General features: G+C 40.4%; 1 protein-coding gene across 12 annotated transcripts in view; it reads left to right on the top strand.

Moving 5' to 3' along the window:
- Positions 1–22,980, top strand: part of rbfox1 (RNA binding fox-1 homolog 1) — a 202,197-nt gene that overhangs the window by 101,636 nt on the left and 77,581 nt on the right. For 3 of the 12 annotated variants that reach the window (XM_057014191.1, XM_057014190.1, XM_057014187.1), the window contains exon 1: positions 12,572–12,886. The exons of 5 other annotated variants lie outside the window; for them this stretch is intronic. In XM_057014191.1, the coding sequence (XP_056870171.1) occupies positions 12,791–12,886 (96 nt within the window). In that variant the 5' untranslated portion in view covers positions 12,572–12,790. Of the gene's footprint in view, positions 1–12,569; positions 12,887–22,980 lie in introns of those variants that run through there. 4 more of the 12 variants (XR_008947016.1, XM_057014185.1, XM_057014180.1 and 1 more) reach the window with 3 other exon arrangements.

Genomic DNA, 22,980 nt, shown 5'->3' with positions numbered 1-22,980 from the left:
TTGCCGCCAGTGTTCAATTGCCTTGCTCTACCATGCGTGGCGGGTAAAAGACCACACAGCGACAAATGGATAGACACGTACATTTTCAATATAGTTACACATATACAGTCACCCTGGAAAAGAAAGAAAAAGCTGTCTGCCCACTGGACGATATACCGTGCCTGTTGTGGATTTCCTGATAATAAATGGACAGTGTCAATTATATCATAAGGATCACAAAATGAAAGTTTATTATTTGTAGATTTTTTTATTGAAACAAATAATGGAGGTAATGTAGTTTAAATTATTGAATTTGATCATTACATTCAGCTTGAAGCATATTGAGCTGTTTACGTTATTCATTTTGGGGCATTAACTGGTTATGATCAGTGAGTGACCAAAATAAATGAATTTCCATTGGCGGTAAACTGGCTTGGCATGCTGGTATCAAGAATAAAAGTCATTTACACCCAGTTTTCCCAAGTAACTCCAGCAACTTCTATTAATAACATATTAGAATACCGTATTTTCACGACCATAAGGAACACTGGCACAGTCTCAGTTATGGGTGCTATTTCTGTATTTAAAACATACATAAGGCGCACCGTATTATTAGGCGCAGGCTGAAACATACAGTAAAAAATGACAACAGAAGTAAAAGAGTGAGTTTCGACACATTTATTGAACAAAATATTCATTCTTCCGCCACAAAACCATCAAAGTTTTCATCTTCTGTATCTGAATTAAACAGCTGCACTATTTCAATGTCCAACATCCCGAATTCCTCTTCTTAATCATCTGAATCAGACTCACCGACCGGTTCAGCGTTGATTTTGTGAAAGCTCTTCCAATACATGAAGACGGTATCATAGCCCATGCGTCTACAATCCACCCGCATATGGTGGCATAACTTGCCCGCCACTGGCTCATAGTCTTTCTGAAGGAGTGTTTGCCTTCCGTCATCCAGCGCTCTGTCCGTTTCCCTGGCAGCCGAGAACCACGGTGAACGACGACTTACCGTGCCCCGTTGTGCGTATCACCACCGTGCCGGCCCCTTTTTCTCCACTTTGTGGGTCAAAGGGATGTTAAAAGTCAGAGGGATCTCATCCATGTTGGTGATATGGCTGGGCGCGGTTATCTTGTCGCGGCAGTAGGTGCGGAAGATGGCCGCCCTCTCCTGGTTAGGGTTAGGGAAGATGGCCACCCTCTCCTGGTTAGGGTTAGGGTTAGGGAAGATGGCCACCCTCTCCTGGTTAGGGTTAGGGTTAGGGAAGATGGCCACCCTCTCCTGGTAATCCACGGGCAGCCGCTGCGCAACAGTTGTCCTCGCGCGTATGGAGAGATGCCACCTCCTCATAAAGCGAAAACACTAAGATTGCTCGATTGCCATTTTCAGTTGATGGCCTGCAGTTTAAAGTAAGCCTCATTCATGCACGTCTCGCTTGACCGGCGTCAATTTAAGGAGATCCTTAAGCTTAGGTGTGCCGCTAATCGATTGGCGCAGCGTTTACCGTAGTGCGTCCACCAAATGCGCACAGCAGATTTTGGAACTCAGTCCACACACAAGGCGCTCCATATTATAAGGCGCACCATCGATTTTTGAGAAAATCTCAGTGTTTTAGGTGCGCCTTATAGTCGTGAAAATACGGTAACTCCTTTGAGTGAATCACCATGGTTATTCAGAAAAGTCCTTTTTGGATGTTTTCAGTTTTGCTGTATACTTTTCCAGGACAGTAATTATATTTCAACACAAATATTGGAAGGAAAACCACAAATGAATTGGCTTTAGCCCTCAAGCTAGAGAGATGAGAGATCTGCAAAAATGTTTGAATACACAAGTGTAGACCTTGATTTACGAAACAGTTTGCTTCAACTACTTTAACTACTTTAGCCTTAGTACTCCTGTAATTATATTAACTTCTGGTGCAAGGTATCAATGACTTAATGTTTTGTTAGTATTGAATGATTTATTGGCATTTACATACCTATATGAATGATAAAAGGCTAAATATGAATAGTTAATTTCTGATTGATTTAAAAATAACATGCTGTCTGCTTTAATGTAACAAAAACTGGATAGCTGGAGTTTAATGATGATTAGATATTCAAACTGAACCAGGATATAGATTTTCTTGTTAGAATAATCTAAAATACATCACCTCAACACAAGCTGACTACAGAGTAAGGGTTAGATTTTTGGTAATGATGGAAATGTACTATTAAATTCTATTTTGCCAATAATTAAATGTGTTAGTTCATCCAACAAGGAGCATTACCAATTATGTTTGTTAGAAGGAAGGATTAATTGAGACAGTATAACTGATAGCTTGGAGGAAATGTTAACACCTCAATATGTAATGTGCGAGTGCATAGGGGTGATGCGTGGACTGCTGTCTCCCATCAGTAACATTGTAATAGGCATTTAGAGCATTAATTCTGCTATAAAAGAGTAAGTATGAAGAATGCTAACATTATGAACATTGGGTTGAGGGTTAGGAGTAAGGATTTTGTTGAAGAGCTGCATATCATCAACATAAAAGCAGAGTTTACAATGCTGCCTTTACATTCAATTGATGTTGGTGTTCAATAGGTACAGTGAATACAGCTGGTGAGAGGGCCATCCTCTCACATTTGGCATTGAAGTATTGTGAGGTTATTCTGTTTGTGGTAACATAAGTCAAAGGTGAAGAGTATACTTTTCTATATTAATGAACAATTTTGTACAACCAGGATCTATTAGAGAAGTGGCAGTTAAGTTAGTAATATTCAGAAGAGTGCCTTTTGTTGAGATGATGCGTCCATGAAAATTAAAATTACATATTTTCTTCGTGAGTGATTGCCTTTGATGAAGCGAGGTTTGATCAGGGTGAATTTTCAGTCTAATTTAATTTCCTGGTCTGTGAGTTTTAGTGACAATTTTCAAATGTACATGAAGGAGAGAGATGGGATGGTAGCTAGTTAGTAGTTCGGTTCTGAAAGGAATTGAATTTGGGCCATGTTCATTTTGGTATTTTATTCAAAACTTTTATGTTTTGTTTCAAAGCAGACACAGCGTGGACAAAACCCTACATTTCTCTGCTTGGTAGAATTTAAAGTGTACTGAATATCATCCTGGCAAACAAATTCAGATTCAGCAAAGATGGTGAAAGATTTATTGAGAAAAATCTACCTGACATAAGAGTGAGCAGATTTTGGAAACCAGCACCTGTCTGAACCATGTCTTCATACAGTATTAGACCACAACCTGTAACACATACACAACTGTTACACTCACAATTTATGGCTATAGTTATTAAATTGCTGAATTTAAATATGCATATTTAAACACAAGGAAACATTTAGCCTATATGTTTGCTCTATCGGCCTCAACCTAAACAGCACTTCTTTATTCACACATCTGTAAATGAATGAATAATTATGAGCCCAAAGACCACAATCCACTGCTTTACGGCTTAGGAACAAACAAATTAAATAATACTGAACTGATAAGTGCACTTATGACAAATTATTCTAACAAGAGCACTAGATTGAGATTAATATAAATTAGCAATATTGCAGATCAGTCATGTGAGGCCCAAAAGGCTGTATCTTAGAGTTTAAAGACTAAACTATTATGCATTAATAATAGCTATTTAGAAGTGAAAATACAGTATATTTTTGTTTCATTCTGGTGGTATTGGTGCTGCAGGGGCAGCAATTTCAACATAGGTGCCCAGTCCATCCTTTTCCCAGCCAAATCGCCCAGCTCCAAAAGAAGAACCCCTAAGCTTTCCAGGTCTAGGAGGGATTTGTGGTTTAGCCAACCTTTCCTTGGTCTGCCTTGGGGTACCCGACCTACTGCAGGACTTTAAAGTGAATATGAAAAGAGTATTTCTCCAAACACGCCATATTTGGTAAAAGACACTAACTGATTAATTCAAATTGTTCAGACAAGTTTTTGCTTTGATCTTTTACTGTGACCCTCAATGGCTCAGGTGACAAATGGTTTGCAGATTTAAGGTAAAATTACCAAAAAGAAAAGATTATAACTTGTACTTCTAATTAAAAATGACAGGTCCATGGACTTGATCCTTCCCTTGCCCTCAGGCCACCCGGTTAAAGAGGCATCTGGGATTTGTCCATTTTGGTATTTCATTTCAGATTTAAGTGAATGAGTTTGAAACCAACATTTCCCATATCTCGATATCCACTTGCACCTCTTTATATGGCCCTTGTCTGGGAAGGATTTTCTTCAGCTGTCAATAGTGGCAGAAATTACCAATGCCTTTTTTGATGTCTGTCCGCTTACAACAGGGTAAAAATACATCCTCGCTGTGGTCTGTATTGGTTGTGCCCTCTGAACTCAGGTGATATGGCAACAATTCAAATACTCAACTACAATCTTGTTCACTTACTAATGCTGTAGTCTTAAAGTAATTTAATCTCATTTGTCGATCACTCGTATTTTGAGCCATAATATTCGCTCAAGCCTCTAACCGGACTGCATAAAATAATTGCTTGCCAAAACCTGCAGAATAAAGTGCATTCACGACCAAATTTAAGACCTTGAACTGCAGAAAAGTCCTAAAATCTTAACCCATTAGACAGAAGGAAGACTCTTAAGGGTCTCTACCCACCTCTCACAAATTAGATAATCAAATACTTCAATGAGTGAAAATAAGTGCCAGTATTTACCCACTGTACACACATACTGTATATGCACACAGTACATGCTGCTCGCCTCATTACATGGTGCTGTATTTATTCTACTGGAAGAGTGCTGTCCCTTTGTTCTGCCATACAAAAAGAGGGCAATCCTTGTTCCTGCTGCAGTGTTGTTTAATTGAAGGAACGGAGTCTTTCCCTCCCCTAATTACAAGCCGTCAGCCTAGTGGAGGAAAACCCTGAGATATGGCCACTTTCTCTCTGCTCAGACAGCCAATTATGGAAGTAAATTGGAATAGCTGGGTTGAAATGTTTGCTGGCTCTGCACAGTGGGGGGAATGTTTTTGTAAACCCCAACTTTGAAGTTTATTTTTACAATTTATTTTGTCTTTCAAAAACCCCGCAGAGGAAAACCCACATACGTCTGTGTATCAGGTTCATTAGCCAAATGAGACAGAGATGATGACAGCTGTTTGGGCTGTAGAAAGTACTGTGACATCATACCGCTGTGACACAGTCTGGGTTGCCAACATTTAATATCAAGCATGACTCTAAAGAACTGAAAAGTATGTCATGATTCCACAAACCACCACTGGAAATTCATTTGTTTCCTCCAACTCTGACAACTTCTCTTGAAGTTGCTTTACTTCAGAGAGGCAGTAATGCATCTTTGTGCTGGACCGGATTTCCCTGTTCTGCTCAGCCATGTTTAAACTCATCAGCTGCAGCGTTTGAAGGCCTGATCATTGGACCGCTATTCGCCAGAATGTTCTGGCACCAGTCGGGTAAGCACAAAGCCCGCTCCCACTTTTGTGCTCTCTGAGCCACTTTGTGTGTGAAAGCTTTTAATGACTGTGTTCCTTTTTGTTCTGTTTCAGACAGTGTGCTCAGTTTGCACAGCCCTGCCAGCCACTAGCAGCCAGCAACCCAGGCTCTCTGTCTGCTACTGGCCAGAGGTCAGGAGATCCAATTACAATCAGTAAGACTGTGAAGGATTACATCGCTCCACTTCACCTGAAGACTTCACAATTTTTCAATAAAAATGTTAAACCTTTTCCTGTTTGGTACTTTACCTTTGAGCCCAAATCAGAGTTGATTCCATGCAACAGTTTATGTCCTCTCTGCTGTAGAAGCCATTAGACCACAACACAGCCTGGAATTGGAACAGGTCACCTAAATGTGAGCCATTCTGCTTTTTATTTTGCATTCAACAAATTCAGCCAGATGGGAGATGGAGGACAGACACTGCAGGACGACAAAGTGCATGCAGCATTTACCAAATAAATGAATCAATCAGTGAGTCCAGTTGGGGATACCCTTTGAATTAAATGGTGCAACTACAGTTTCTTTTTCTTTTTATGCTAATTTTCATTATAGCTGTTGTCACATCTGCCCTAAAATGTGCTTTAATTCAAATTAATCATATTTGGCCAGTTACCTAAAGCCAAAGAGCTCACACCGAGCAAATTAACCAATTTTTGTTCATTCGAAAATTGCGGCCTTTATACTTGATTTGAAATTTTAAATAAACTACTCCCTCACATTATGTCAGGGGGTAGTTTATTTAAAATTTTAACTTAATTAAATGCCAACAGCAGATTTGAAAATTATGTTGTTTGTTGTTGTTTGTTGTCATCCTCATGCAGTGCTTGATTGGTGCACCTACGTGGATTTGAAACATGAAGAAAATCGTGGCCAATGCATTTATCAGTTTCATCCCTGAACACTGGACATCAGTATCATAATTAAAAATGCAGAGCTCCAGGCAGTGCTTCAGTTGGGCTCATTATAGAGAAGATGCAGCTAACACTGCATTTTTGAAAGAGACAAAAAAAAAGATAGGGCTGTTATGAATCCTGAGCATTGAGGGAGCTATTAGCGGACAAATAGGTTGTAATTGATCTGAAATGGCAGATCTGTCTCCAATGTACCTTAAATTACTTAAGTCAAGAAGTTTAAAGCAAAGGATTCAATGGTCATTTGGAATACAGTCTTGAGCTTGTTGTACTGAAGTTAGCCCCATCTATGTGGTTTGAGAATCCACAACATCACTCCAATAACAGACTGCAAAGTGAACAGACCTGGATACAGGTGGCTGTACAGAGAGAGGCCAGAGTGTAGAACAGCATTTGCTACTAACAAATGTGCAGGTATAAAGCGTCACATTAGTTTTATGCAGAAGAATATAACTATATATATATATATATATATATATATATTATATATATATATATATATAATATATATATATATATACTACTATACTACTACTCTACTACTATATATATATATATAGTACAAATAGATTCATTTTGTCATGTTATGGCAAAAATTTTGGGTTTGATTCCTGGCCTGTTCTGTGGATTAATATGCACCATTTAAGTTTTTTTTCTCCTCTCTTGTCTTGTCCATCAATGAGGTGAAAAGAATTGGCATCTGAATGCCTCTTTGTGTCAGTTTGTTTTTTTGCCAGAATAAGCCCAATGAACCCATCCTGTACCATGATGAAAATTAAGAATTTATTTCAATCCATCCATCCATCCCTCCATCCATCTTTATTTATATAGCGTCTGTTACAATCAAAATTGTTTCTAGGTGCTTTACAGGATCCCAGGGCCTGACCCCCAACAAGCAACAGTGGCAGGAAAAACTCCCCTTTAACAGCAAGAAACCTTGTGCAGGACCAGGCTCATGTAGGGGGACCCTCCTGCTGATGGGGGGGGGGGGGGGGGGTAGGTAGAGAGAGAGGAGAAGGGGGAGGACAGGTAGAGGAGAGAATAGGCAGAGATCAGGGAAATACATTAATGGTACAAGCTGCTGGTATAAGAGTAGAGTGGGCCAGCAGGGTCAGCGTAGAGCTATAAAAGCAACGATACCTGTAGATGGAAACAGAGAGGGGGGGGGGCAGAGAAACTACACAAGAAATATCATCACTGATCTACTTGATGAGGAGGAGAGGAGACCATGACCCAGTGGAGTGACAGAGGTGATCATGTTTCTGGACCCCGGCAGCCTCAGCCTATAGCATCATAACTAAGATATTAATTAATAATTGGACGACCCTCTAAGTTTGATAATTATTTCTACGATAATAAATGGAACTACAGAATTAGTGACTATAGGCTTTTCAAAAGAGGGAGGTTTTAAGTCTAATCTTAAAAGTAGAGATGGAGTCAGCCTCCCATACCTGGACAGGGAGCTGGTTCCATAGCAGGGGGGCCTGGTAGCTAAATGCTCGGCCCCCCATTCTACTCCTGGAAACTCTGGGGACCACAAGTAGACCAGCATTCTGAGAGCAGAGCGGTCTTTTGGGCTAGTAAGGTGTCACTAGCTCCTCCAGGTAGGATAGAGCTAGGCCTCTGAGGACCTTGTAGGTCAGAAGAAGAATTTTAAAAATTATTCTAAATTTAATGGGCAGCCAATGAAGAGACACCAGTACAGGAGTAATGTGATCTCTTTTGTCAATACCTGTCAGAACTCTACCTGCAGCATTTTGGATCACCTGGAGGCTTTTTATAGAGTTGTTTGGACACCCTGATAATAAAGAATTACAATAGTCCAGCCTGGAAGTAACAAATGCATGGACTAACCTTTAAGCATCATGCCGCGTCAGTAGCTTCCTGATCTTTGTGATGTTTCTCAGGTGAAAAAAGGCACTTCTAGAGACTATTTTGATGTGTAAGTTAAAGGACAGATTTTGATCAAAAGTTACTCCAAGATTCCTCACAGAGAGACTAGATGCTAAGGAGATACCATGTAGATTGATAATGTGATCTAATCTATCCCTGAGATGTTCAGGACCAAACACCATGACCTCAGTTTTTCCTGAGTTGAGGAGAAGTAAATTTGAAGACATCCAAGACTTTATGTCTTTAAGACAGGTCTGACGTTTCAGTAACTGCTCTGTCTCGACTCTACTGGCAGCTTATTTTAATTAATATAATGTATTTCTACGTTCTACCTATTCTCTCCTTTACCTGTCCTCCCCTTCTCATCCCTCTCTACCCAGCCAGCCATCAGCAGGAGGGTCCCCCTACATGAGCCTGGTCCTGCTCAAGGTTTCTCGCTGTTAAAGGGGAGTTTTTCCTTGCCGTTGTTGCTTGTTGGGGGTCAGGCCCTGGGATTCTGTAAAGCACCTAGAAACAATTTTGATTGTAACAGAGGCTATATAAATAAAGATTGATTGATTGATTGATTGATTGATTGAAATAAATTCTTAATTTTCATCATGGTACAGGATGAGTTAATTGGGCTTATTCTGGCAAAAAAACAAACTTACACAAGGAGGCATTCAGATGCCAATTCTGTTCACCTCATTGCTGGACAAGACAAGAGAGGAGAATAAAAAAACTTAAATGGTTCATATTAATTCCACAAGCAAGGAATTAAACCGCATTTCTCTTGCCATAACATGATAAAATGAGTCTATTTGTACTGTATAGCCCTTAAGTACGCAAAACACTAAAACTCATTTTACAAACAGGAACCAAATATACCCTCACAGACAGATTGACAGGTTTTTAATCAGACATCTACAACTGTAGAATATATATAATATCTTCATATATTAAAAAACAATGCATTGTTATATTCTTCTGCATAAAACGAATGTGACGCTTTATCCTTGCACATTTGTTCGTAGCAAATGCTATTCTACACTCTGGCCTCTCTCCGTACAGCCACCTGTATCCAGGTCTGTTCCATTTGCAGTCTGTTATTGGAGTGATGTTGTGGATTTTCAAACCACATAGATGGGGCTAACTTCAGTACAACAAGCTCAAGACTGTAGTCCAAATGACCACTGAATCCTTTGTTTTAAACTTCTTGACTTAAGTAATTTAAGGTACATTGGAGACAGATCTGCCATTTAATTGATTGATTGATTGATTGATTGTCTCCTCTGGTTTCATGGATAGATATAGCTGAGTGTCATCAGCATAACAACGGAAATGTATCCCATGCTGCTTAATAATGTTTCCTAAGGGAAGCATATAAAAGGTGAAAAGGATTGGTCCAAGTACAGGACCTTGTGGAACTCCATGGCTAACCCTACTGTATGAAGAGGGAACACCATGGACATGAGCAAACTGATAAAAATTACAGCAAGGCAGACAAATAACTACCAGACAAGCCCCCAAAAGAAAATAGAATGCCCAAAACAACTACAAAAAGGATTGACTAGCCTATAAATCAAAAACAAACTTGCCGCACATATAAATCTGCCCCAATGGACCCACAAACATGTGTATTCATACCTTTGTACCCTGATACTTGTGAACATCATTCAACAGTACATGATGGTGATAAGAAATAAATTCAGCCACAGCAACACTGAAAACAAGCAACCACAACAAACAAAATCTGCCTTCTAGCCACCCAGTGAACCTTTCGCAAGTGGGATACTGTAGCTCAAGTTTGTCTCTACAATAATTTATGATTCATGCAGAATTGAAGCTGTAGATAGGGTGTGTGTTGGGAATGTATGTCTGTGTAATGTGTGTATGTTAAGTCTGCTAGTATATAACTGTGATTCGAAACATCAAACCACAACCATTTGATAGCCAAGGTAAACAACTCAATGGACAAATAGATAAGGTATTTATTTTGTTGTGCATGGCAAATGGTAAATTGTGTATTTGTGTACATGTGCATGCAGGCAAGTGAGAAGGAGAATTTAAGCATAAAGTCAAATACAGGTGTGTTTTAGGACACGGCAACTGCATGGCTGCAGGACAAGAGCTGCCTTTTATCCATTCATTGGACTAAAGACACGGTTCCTTTCTCTACTCTTTGATTTTTCTCTGCAACTTCCAGCCTTCACGCGCTCCTCCATTGTGTTACCACACACGGACACATGTGCCATTAGCCAAGCCTATCTTCACACAACCACCTTACACTGCTATTTAATTATTTTCCACAGTAATGAACGTGTCCTTTCTTCTGCTGTTGACTGGAAAATGAAGGATTCACTCCTATTCTTAAAAGCAATAAAATTGAAAGTCTAAATCGGCTATGCCTGCGCAAGTCATGACGACATGTTTTTTGTGGCTGTTCTCTTCACCGTTCGATAATTCGAAGCTTGTACAGATGCAACTCAATTTGAAATGACCCTGGCAGAAATATTCACTGAGTAGTTAATGTTTTAAAGCTTTATTCGTGTTGTGAATTTTCCGCGGCTTTCTCCTCGCCTGTCCCACTATTTTCCACTAATGCAGACAATGTAGCCAGCTGGAATCAGGAACCTGAACTAACTTGATTGCCACTGGCAAACCCAGACACTGAAAATAAATACATCATCACAGAAGACATTCAGTCTTGTATAACAAGCACAGATGCCCAACATAAATAAATGAATGGATGATAGACACTCTGTTGAGTGCATACCTACTATTCCTGGATGTGCCCCCATGTGTGCTCTCCTCAGAGCCAGCTTTGTTTGGACAGTCTCACTGCAGAACCCAAAGCCATAGCATAAGCACGTCGTACAACATACACATGCAAGCATTTACCACCACACACTGTGCGCACGGTGAAATCCAGTGTGACTTCTGTCAAAATTTGTTACAATAAATTTGTAGCCAGCCTTTTATAGATAGAGATGCCTTCGTGTGCAGGTTTCTGGAGATAGCCCATGTTTACTACTTAACAGGAAATGAAAAAGACACGCGTGTATGCAGATTCATATTGCATTTTAGTGGGAGTACAAGCCCAAGCTACTGAGGGGAGGTCTGCCTCATCTCGGCTCACTGACGATTTTTTAGATGCTGTTCCACAGGAATAGTTGGATTGGTTTTACATCTCATATTTTATGGTAAATTTAGCAACTGTGGAAAAAAACATGTTTATAAAAATGATCTAGAGCAAACTTAAGGCTTAAATATATATTGTGTTTTGGGTTTTTTTTGCACTGTCGTCAGCCGAAATAAACATATTAGTGCCTGTAGTGAGACATTATTGTCAGTATTATAAAATAATCCCAAATTAGCAGGAGGGTTCCCCATATGAGCCTAGTCCTACTCCAGATTTCTTCCCGTTAAAGGGGACTGTTTTCTTGCCTCTTTGGCTTATTGGGTCAGGCCCTGGGATTCTGTAGCCCACCTAGAGACAATTTTGATTGTAGGCAAATACAAATGATTTGAGTGGAATTTATAAATATTAAATGAATAATAGTCATCCCATCCCCTGCTGCTGATCAACCTATGGACATTTATTTTATGAATGTAAAGATAAACATTGGACCTGTTTAGAATTGAGTACTACGAGTGTACATTCTTATAGTCACTTGCACACTTCAGAGCCACAGCCACTTTCCTTTTAGTTGTCGTTTCCTTTTGTTGTTTTTCATCAGCTGAGGGAAATACACATCTATGCATGGATGATTTTTTAAGGAATGTTGCAACATTTATGCACCGATCAGTTAAACAGAACACGATACGTTTGTGGGCCTCTTGCTTATTTCTATGCAGATAGCAAGGTCTCTGTATGTGTGGTATTTAGCATGGCTTAAGTTTTGGGGGCACTTGAGATAGAGAGCGAGAGAGAGGGAGTAAAGAGAGAGCGGTAGAGGGCTGTATTGTGGCTGCAGTCAGCATCCTTGATCGCCTCCAGTAACACATGTCAGAGAACTTCAATTCATCAAAAGAATGAGGGAGGAAGAGGGGCAGAGAGAGAGCGGGAGACAGAGAGAGAGATCAGCATTTTTCGCAAGAAACAACACAAGCACATACACACCGCATTACACATACACACCACATTAGAAACACACACACAGACAATTTTCTGCCTCCCTCACGCTCCAGCGCTTGCAGTCACACTGACTGCTGGCTTGTCTCCACACACACACACATACACACACATACACACACACACTGACTCACACACACTGCAGCAGAGCCTCCTCTCTTTCTCTCTCTCTCCTGCTCTCTCTCGCTTATCCCGCCTTCTTGTGAGCAGAAAATACTCGGGTCTCCGTCGTACGGGACTGGCTGCCTGCCTCCTCTGAAGCTCCATCTCTCTTCTAAGTCTCTACCAATCATTCTTTCTCTTTCCTTTCTCTTTTTAATCTCTCTCCTCTGCTCCTCCTGCTACTCTCTCTACCAGAGCGTGCTTTGTGTATTGTCGGGGGTTGAGAGGGGGTTTGAGTGTTTTGTCAGCTTGAGGAGGGAACATGCAGCATCCCGGAGGAACATGTGTGGCGTTACCCAACGTGGACGCCTGTCCTCAACTGTCCTGTGCTGCTCTCACCTTCATGTATTTACAGCAGGTGAGTTTGTATTACTGTGAATACATGAATTTACACCTCGTGCATGTGCTGTTTGTCAGCAGCTGGCCAGGGGAAGTGGAATGGAACTGGAGAACCGCATGCTTCTCTACTCGTAGGGCAGAATGACAGTGTCCGGAAACACATTGTGGCAGTTTGTGGCAGTTTGAGGAGCGCCGGTCCTCCTTGTCCTGCTGAACCGTGCAGGTCGAATGATCTACTCCTGCTGTTTGAAGATATAGCAGGTGGAAGTTAATGGCATCTTTTTGTTGTCTGTTGAAGCCATGGGGGTCAGGACCATCCCGAAGTTTAGCTCAGTTGTTTGTCTGCTGTGAACTGAAACTGAGAGCATCAGCCTTTTCCCCCTGCACAAATCTGGATTGAAAGTGTAACTTCATTCATTTTTTCTTTATGTCTATTTTTTTTCTTTATTTTTTTTCTCATATTTTTGTGCAACACAGTTGTTCGCAGGGTAGAATTCTGGCCGGATGTCTTTTCTGCTGTATATAAATAATTGAGTTTTTCCATATGAAGGTCTATTGTTGCAGAATTTTAAATGTGAAGAATGAAAGAGTCTTTAAAGGCATTGTGAGAATATTTAAAAATAAATAGCTTTAATGTACAGTGTGTCTTTTGTTTTACATTACACCATTCAACATTGTGAGCCCCTTTTAGATAATATGTGACTGCACTCATCGTTATAATTTTCAGATTATCTTTCATTTATGCTTTAAATGCATGTACTTGATCATCATTTCTGTTTATTTGAGTTTTATTGATTCCTTTTGTTTAAAATAAATCATTTTAATATTTTTTGTTACATTCTGTTATTTCTTTCTTTCTTCTTTATCCATGCAAATGTGTCGGTTTTATCATCGTCTATCTGTTATTGTTATGATTATTATTGTTGTCGTTGAACTACGTGCCGCAACACTGTTTACACCCTTCAGGCTGGTCTTGTGTTTCGTCGTGATTACACAACTCTTAGATCAATCAGAGCTGTGATCACTTCCAGTAGATGGCGCTATATTGTTTCTCTCCTTTCCCTGTTAGATGAGGAAACATCCGTGCACACAGTGAGGGGCTTCCACTCTATTAATAATTCAGATATCTAAAGTGATAGTTTGGCTGCAGTGAAACGCAAAACAAGTTGTGCTTTTCAATCTAAACTTCTAAACAGAGTACAAAAAGAGTCAGAATCAGCTCCTTTGTTTTTATCCAGCTATACATTATTTTAAAAGATTTTGTAGTTACTTTATCATTTTTGGCATATGACAGAAACAAGCTTGAAGGTAGATTATGGGGAGTTCCTGACCAGAAGAAAAGCAGCAAAAAAGACAAAGGTTCAGCATTAAATCTCTGAAATTCTGGCATCCCCGGACCCCTAAAGTAGGGAAGGATGGACAAGCAGAGGAGATCAGAGAGTTATGTCGGGCCTTGTGGGCGGTGAAGGAGATTTATGGAATTTGCGGCTGCAGTAATCAAGCCTGGCTTTGTTAAAAGCATGAATGAGAGTTTCTGCAGCATGAAGTGACAGCTCAGGTGTTGCGGAGGACAGTTGGTCTTTAATGCCCAAGGTAATAATATATGTAGAAAGTGAAATGAGAAGCCTATCAGGAAAATCATTTGAGTAACAGTCGAGGTTTTAAAGATTATAATGTGACATTTTATGGCATTTTAGTTATAATTGGCACAGCAGATCTACATGGTCTTGATATTTAACAGGAAACATAAAAATGAACAGACACAAGGTCAGTGTGGTGCCGATATCATTTTAATCTTTATGTCTCCATTGTTGTTTCTTCTTTGGATGTGGATATATTTAGGTACATTTGCTTTGTCATATAGTTAAAGGGTTTAGGGTTTGAGGTTCGGGGTTAGGGTTAAATCAGTTTAGACATCCGTTCTAAAGAATAAGAGACTCTCACTGTCACAATAATATTCATTCTGAGGATAGTGAGTTTGGAATAACACGCATATTCTCCTTCGATGGCATTGTTTTCTGGACTGAATTTTTGTATGCTACCAGGATTGGAGTGATTTCTTTCATGACTGAAATAAATCTTCCCAGACCCCTCTGCAGGTTTTTTCCCCTCACTGTGCCCCACAGTGTGTTGGGCACTCTTGTGCACATTTGCAAACGCAATATAAAACCTCTACCAGGTGACAATGGATCAAAATATGATTACATAAAGATTCTACTCAATACCGATTGTGGTGAAAACCATGGATGGTCCAGAATCTGCTGTTGCTGCCACTATCAGGGCAAATTCAGCGTTTTGGCACAAGAGTGAGGAAGCACTAGAGGTGTGGTCTGGAACAGGGCAACACATGCCATATGTTAAACTGAATTTGAGATTTTTGTAGCAGTGTGTTGTGCAAATGGCTTGTTTTGTGAACTGTAGTGTCCAAGAGTTCTCTCTCGACATTCTTTCCTAACAGACATGAAGGCTTTGTTTCATAATCATCTGCTTTTAAAGAAAAGTGAATTGATTCATTGAAAAATCTTCACCAACAGACAGCAAAAACAGCAGCTATACCATTTTAGATTCTGTGCGCCTAATAGAGGAAAACTTAATATGCGTCAGAGTTATCACATCAGTGACTCAGAGGACTCGGGGGATCCCTGTCCTGGTGCAGTTCTTCTCCTTTGCTGTTAGTTCAATTCACTTCTAATATTTGATGGTGGCGAGTTTGTTGGCAGTTAATTCAACCCATTCTCATCAAAGGCAGAGTTCTAATGACATTATGTCATGCACCAGTCACATCTGATCCAGTCATACAAAATACTCCTCATCATCACTGGCCTCTGGCATAAAAGCTTGCAGCCAAGCACGTCTTATTCTGGTGGACAAAAAATTATCAAATTATAAAATAAAGTCTGACTTTCATTTCTTTAGAAGGTATGTCAGACTGTTCAGGTCTGATGAAGATACACAGAATGGCCATAGAATATATATACTGTATATTTATAAAAAGGTGTGTATCTAGAACAATCTAGAATATATTTTACATCTCTGGATAAGAGCTGAAGGAACTCAACAATTAATGTCTGCTCAACTGAAATTTCTTTGAAGGAAAGATTTTGGAATGGGTGAGCAAATTTGCCATTGTAATCAACAGATTACAATTTATGTGGATTGGGATTCTTCCTTTTCCACCACTGAAGGAAGGAAGACAACCAAAAAGGTTAAACGGACCAACTGCGGGCAAAAAAACCCTTATGCCTGAAGGGTCAGTGCTCACTTCCTTAACAATTCCTCAATTCCTCTCATTAGGCTATACCTTGATACAATAATAAATAGAAATGTCATATCAGCCAAATATGTTTTTCCTTTTGCATTCTCATATGTATAGCAGGGGTAAATGCAGCGTGCACTCCTGGTCCCTTGAAGTATGTGTAATGGATGAGAAATCATGGAAACGGCAGGAGGCCTCTCTTGTGACTAATTCCAAATACAGTGTATAAAAGCATCCTATTGTTACATGTTACTGTTAACCAAATATCAGCCCTGGCTCAGGCTTGAGCTACTCTGCTTCTTTTCATCAGTGTTTCATTACTGGCGCTGCCGCCTGACCCTGAGCAGCGATTGTTCAGATGTTAATTGTCAATGATTGCACTGGTGCAGGTAATAGATTATGTCAAACCTTGACTCATTTAGCTTGCTGTAGTGCACAGACATTGGCTCTGGGGCATCAGTACCTGGTGAAAAAAAAAAAGAGAGGGCCAACACACAAGACCAGCCCACAAAACAAGGCTTCTGCATGGGGGAAGGGAAATTTATGTTATAATACTTGGTTCCTGGGCTGGCTCCTATATTTACCAACCTGCCGTCTGTGGGTGTCTATTTAGTCATGCCATTGGTTAGTTTAGTTCCCCCCACTACTGTTCACACATTTTCCATTACAGCACAAAATGTTGGCTTTCCTTTCAAAACATATGAAGCAAATGATAACTTTCTTCTGCATTTGTTGTCCAGTGTCCAGTCCACTAAGCATGGTGGGCTCCAAGGATAAAATATATCCACTTTGTTGATGTGCTCATACTATCTCTAAAGCCATTGTGCTACAACTGCCCCACGAGCAAAAGCAGTGCCTAGCTGCTCACCTCAGTTTGCAGATGTAATAAATTTCCATCTCCACCATCTTTACACGTTGATGCAACATTGTAGGACAAGAAAATAGGAGGTGTTGGACCGAGCAAGAATGTGTTTGTTTCCAAGGAGATTTGTATTACTTATTTAGAGGCACTTTTGTAGTTGTTAGGCTTATCATTGTGGACTTAACATGATTTTTAGGGCATGAGTCATGATGAAACAAATCATCTTAAAACAGGGTAGATGACACAATCCCTACACTGTCTGCTGGGTTAAAGTGTTCAAAGGATGTTTCTTAACAAGCTTTCCATTAATATGGGGACCTACAGAAGAATTAAAATGCCATCTCACTCTTTGGTTGGTGCTCCACAAAAGAAATTGTAAAAAAAAAAAAAAAAAGTCTAGAAATATAAACACTGAAATGAAATCCAAATGAAAAGTGATGTTAGGGAAATGATGTAAGATACCAGACTGTCCATTCGTACAAATGAAGCTACTGCAGTGGGTAAAGTGGAGCTTTAAATTCTGTCAAGACAAATTTGAATTAAACACAGAGTTCAGGAGGATCATTGGGAAATGAATAACATCAAGTATGACAAGCTTTTAGCTTTTATTTTAATCTGCAATTCCTTTTTTTAATCAGCTACCCATGCATTTTCTGTTCACTACATCTTTTTTTCCTTCTATGGGTCAGGGGGTGTGCCAAAGCCTAAAAGCATTACATTGATTAAGTCTTTTAGTGTTGTTATAAACACTATTTTATCTTTTTGCCATGTGTGTGACCTGCCATTAGACTCTGTCTCTGCACATATATGAGATTTTGGTCTTGTGTTGTTGGCTTTTTCTGACCCGGTTGTGGAGCACACCAGCTACATGTGGAACGCAGCTACGGAAAGCCAATGTAAGGCTTGCGGGAAGCAAAAGAAATGAAAATGTGACCGAGCGGAAGCCTGAAGCAGAGGAATAATTTAACGGCACTCTGGGATGAAAGAGCTAAATGACGAGCCGAGAAAATGGCTTCTGCAATCTGACAATTTGTCATTAAGCAACTTTCCTCCATTAGTCTCATTCCTTTATCCACCTCTTTCATCTCTGGCTACACGCTGTGAGAGCATGTGTGTGTCTCTGTGTGTGTTTATCTGTGTGTTGATGTGTGAGAGAGATAGACAGAGAGGGGGGGGAGAGAGAGAGGAAGGGAGTTTTGTTTTCCGATTGCACTGAGTATTCCAGATTCTGCTAATGTGTTGGCATGTTATGCCAGAGCAGTACACAGCATGTGTGTGTGTGCGTGTGTGTGTTTGTGTGTGCATGCGTGTTATGAGTGTGTCTGCATAGAGAATCTAGGTCTTTGAAGCTATATATAGTGGAGCCATGTAAGACATTTTGAATACATCTAAAGGCTTTTGGGGATTCCTCTTGTGTGTGTGTGTGTGTGTGTGTGTGTGTGTAGGCGTGCATGTATGTGTGCGTGCCCGTGTGCATCTGTGCCTTCAGACGGTAGCACATCATCATATTTTATCCCACCATTAATTTGAACACATTGTTGTGCTATTTCTGAAAAGTCCGCAGACGCATGAAAGAGACGGAACATTATGCACAACCAATCGACAGGCAACCATTAATAAAACGCACAGCGGTGTGTTTCCACGCCTGTGTCGGTGTGCAGCTGTAGATTCTTCTCGCTGAGAAGAATCGTGACTTGTCTGGAATATCAGTGATGGCGTCATAACTGCTGACCCGCTACTGACTGGAGCTTTTCATTTCTCTGTAAAATGTTCCCAAAATGGTTGCTGGGGAGACATTTAGCATCCAAATAATCTTTCCAATAAATATAAATGTGATTGTGCCAACTGGTATATGAGCGTCAGCTGACTGCTTAAACTGAAATAAGAAGATGTGATATTTCTCCTGGGATTTTTCCTTAATGCCATAAATTAGGAGCTTTGATATGGCTTTAGATGATGACAGCAGGGGTTTAGCTCATCATGTGGAATTTCAATTTTTAACAAAGAGCACTGTTTTAGTCCTCTTTCAGTCATCCTGCATGTTTCGCAGTATTCATTTGTGGAGACAGCATTGACAGAGGTTTCCACTATCTTTCATTGCGCTGCACTTTTTTATGCCATGTATGAACACTTAATACCTTCGACTAGGATGTCTTTTTCTTTCCAGTCATGTTTGTGCGTTTGGTGAATTCATTTCAATGTTGCACATGTCCTGCCATGTTAACAAACTTTTAATTGGGAACTAAAAATAAAGCATACGGGTTGTATCTAGACAGATTTCTTCTTCAATTAATGATATGTACTCTTTGTTTGCCACCTGCTGTTTAAAATCTCTTGGGCCACCATCTTAGACGATGCTTTTCTTCTCCATCTTTTCTCTGTGGCCCTTCAGAATCTTACCGCAGCACTCTGGTTTGTCATCAACTTTGCTGAGAGTGCAGTGAGTCGGTGAACACGTCACATTCCTGCAGCATCACACGCTCTTGAAAGTCATTTTTAATGTGGGATTACCACAAGGCTACCAGTTTCACCACATCGCTGTTGATTTTAAGTTACTTTAGTCAGTTTGTGCACATTGTTGTAAGCGCCCCAGAAACTGATCCTGACTGAAGATTTTGTTGGATTGGCTTTCATATTTCTCCAGTGATACCAAAATCATAACATTTATTGGAAAATAAAGAAATTAAATACTATTTTAAAACTGTAAAGCCTCATAAAAGTGTGTACAAAAGTACTTTTTGAATAACCGGCACAGTCATCTCTCTGCTGCTGAAATCTTAGTCTAAGTAACTGAAAAAGGTTCTACCAAATAAGTGTATACATCGGTAAGGTCAGTGCGTCCTGATCTCTGATTTGTAGAAGGAAGTCTTCACGGTGACGAACATTTAGATACAGTGGTTAACATAGGCGCATTATAGGAAGGTCCTGGCTTTAATTTGGTGTTTCTATGTAAAGTGTGTATGGAGGATTTTCCCATACATTTGTGGCATTCTAGTTTCCCCCCGCAGCTGTAAAATAAACCATGTTGGACCTATTGAAGGCTGTGAGACCTGCCACTGGTGCGTGCGAATGATGTGTGTGCTCTGACGTGAACTGGGGGACCTGTCCACAGAATGCTCCTGCATCTCCAGTAACTTTAATTAGTAAGAAGTAGTAAGAGCAGGGAAACGGATGACCTGATGGTTGCACTGGTAACACAGACTCACTTGACTTCCCTATTAAATCTGCAGTGGATTCAGACCTTATAAGTAGGAGTCGTAGTCAGCTCATTTGCCACTGTGTGTATCTCATAGCTTGTATTCTATTCCTGAATAATGCGGCATATATAGAGCATTTGTACGTCCTCGTCCTGTCTCTCATTTGTCTCCTTTCACTGCTCCCATAGCGTCTTTGTGCTTGTAGTACGCTGGTGTTGTATTGCACTGAAACTGAAGGGCCCCCCCCCCACCTCATTTATTCAGTACGGCATGCTTTTCAGCCAGCCTTCTTATTGAAGATGGGCAGTGTATGGGTTTCACTGTGTGTTGTTGTTGTTGAAAGGGAAAGTGCAGGTTGAGAGGCAGTTCTTGTTCAAAGAGGTCAATTTCAAGTACTGTTGTCAGACAAAAAAAGAGGCAAAGCTGGAGCCTGTGAGACAGTTGTCTGCAAGAGTTTGCAGTTTTCCAATAGTGAGAAACTTCTGCATTCATTATATTCTTCTCAATTGCAAGAATGGGTCAAACATTATCACTTTCACACAGGCCTTCCTGATATCTGTTCCACCCATAGCGTCTTAATGATTAAGCATATAAAGGTCAATCAATCAATCATTCAATCTTTATTTATATAGCGTCTTTTACAATCAAAAATGTTTCAAGGCGCTTTCCAGAATCCCAGAGCCTGACCCCAGACAAGCAACAGTGGCAAGGAAAAACTCCCCTTTAACAGGAAGAAATCTTGAGCAGGACCAGGCTCATGTAGGGGGACCCTCCTGCTGATGGCCGGCTGGGTAAAGAGAGAGAAAGAGAGAGGAGAGGAGAGGAGAGGAGAGGGAGAGAGGAGAGGAGAGGAGAGGAGAGGAGAGGAGAGGAGAGGAGAGGAGAGGAGAGAAACACATACAAAAATATACTATTTATACAGTGGGTCAGTGGGGGCCGGAGGTCGTCATGCAGCTCTTCCTACATTTTTTCTCCCCCTTGCTCCTCGCAGTTGTGCTGGAGCTCAGATGACGGAGGGCAAGCTGCGAGTGGATCCGCATGCAGGTCATGATGGAACGCTGCGTCATAACACTTAATGGCCAATTGCCTCTGGCTTGAATCAATGAGGGAACATTTACCGTAGCTGTCCATAGAGATTTTGAAACATTACGTTACCCTGAGAGGTTCTGTAGCACACTACACAGGTGTCAGGTGAACTGGGCACACTAATGGCAGCCTGGGCCAACAGAAGATGTCCTGACCTCAGTCATTACATCGTAAAATTAGAAATCATGGGGCAGCTTGCTTGACACATGCAAAATCACAATAAACAAAGAAAAGCCTTTTTAAAAATTTCATTTTCAAAAATAACATACAAGTGGTTGGTGGAGGTGAAACAATACGGAGGTCGTTAAGTCGCCTTTTCCATTGGTTACCTGGCTCTCAACATTGACATTTAGAACAACTCTGGCGTTTGTGCACATATTTTGCACATGACTCCGTTTTTGCAGGACAATCAGAAATGGAATTTAGCCATTTTAGTCAGTATTTAAAAATCGATTAATTCCTCCAAATGAAATTGTACAGCAGCTGTGTGTTTGACCTGTTCTGAGGTGGTGTGTCATTTACTGAACATGGTACAACCCCCATTATCTCTCTCTCTCTCTTTCTCCCTCTCTCGTGCACACACACACACACACACACACAGGCCATGGTTGTTTTCATGTAACGACACACCAGCACTGCACGGATGAATGGAGTAGAAGATGGGAGTGAGCGGGGGACGGGAGAAGGCAATGAAAGGAAAGGATGAAGAAAGTGGATTAGAGAAGAGACAGAATAGAGAACTAGGCCAAAGGCAAGCAACTTCAGTGTTCTGTGTTCTGAGAGACGTTCCCATGTATTCCTGTCCTATATGCTGCAGACCCTCACAGGGACACAGGGTGATAGTGATACTGCTAATGACACCATGTACTGGGAAAATGATGGACTTATTTTCCACATTTTATTATTCCGCATATGGCGCTGCCAGTGCATTCATAGATATTTAACTTGCCCTCATGATCATTTCATTAAATCTGACACGTGTCAAAGGATTTGTGTTGACACATCAGCTAATTACCATGTTAATGGTGTCAGTTTGGATTTCACATCGCGTTGCAAGTATTTATTCGCTTGTAGGTGTCAAGGTTGGCATCCTGGGATTGAACTCGCTGACAAAACAGGTGCTTTCACTGATGTGCAACCTCTGCACTTGGGTGAACAATCAAACATCTGAAATTTCACCAGACCAGCACACTGTACGAGGTCTCACCAGTGCCTGTTCGGTCAGCGGACTACCGGGAAGTGATTTAATAGAACAGACAGGAATGGAACACGAACAAGCCCAAGTATAGTACACATGCATAACATGTATGGTTAAATTAAATAAACAATGGGATATACAATAAATTGAAAGTGAAATGTTACGCTACATGTCGCCTTGCCTTTAGTGAAGAGCACAGGCTCGATTGGTATTATACGGGTCATCCAGGCTTAAAAGGTTGCAGTGTTGAGTCATGAGACTGAAGAATGTCTTCAGATATTTGACTTATCTCTTGTATGTAAGCTCTGGCAAACTGAAACCATTTGTCAACAAACTACCTTTATTCTGAATAAAAGTGCTTTATTAGTGTCAAAATAGTCCATTAATAAATAAATGCTGTGATAAATGCTAGAAAAATATCTCCAATCCTTACAATTCTTAAAACTGCTTGTTTGTAATGAAATAAAAGTGGTTTTATATTCCGTCGTGATTTCCAATCAGGTTTTATAGAATT

Source organism: Takifugu flavidus, chromosome 18 (genome assembly GCF_003711565.1).
Source record: "Takifugu flavidus isolate HTHZ2018 chromosome 18, ASM371156v2, whole genome shotgun sequence".
Taxonomy (NCBI): Eukaryota; Metazoa; Chordata; class Actinopteri; order Tetraodontiformes; family Tetraodontidae; genus Takifugu; species Takifugu flavidus.
This window is presented reverse-complemented; position numbering and strand designations above follow the sequence as displayed.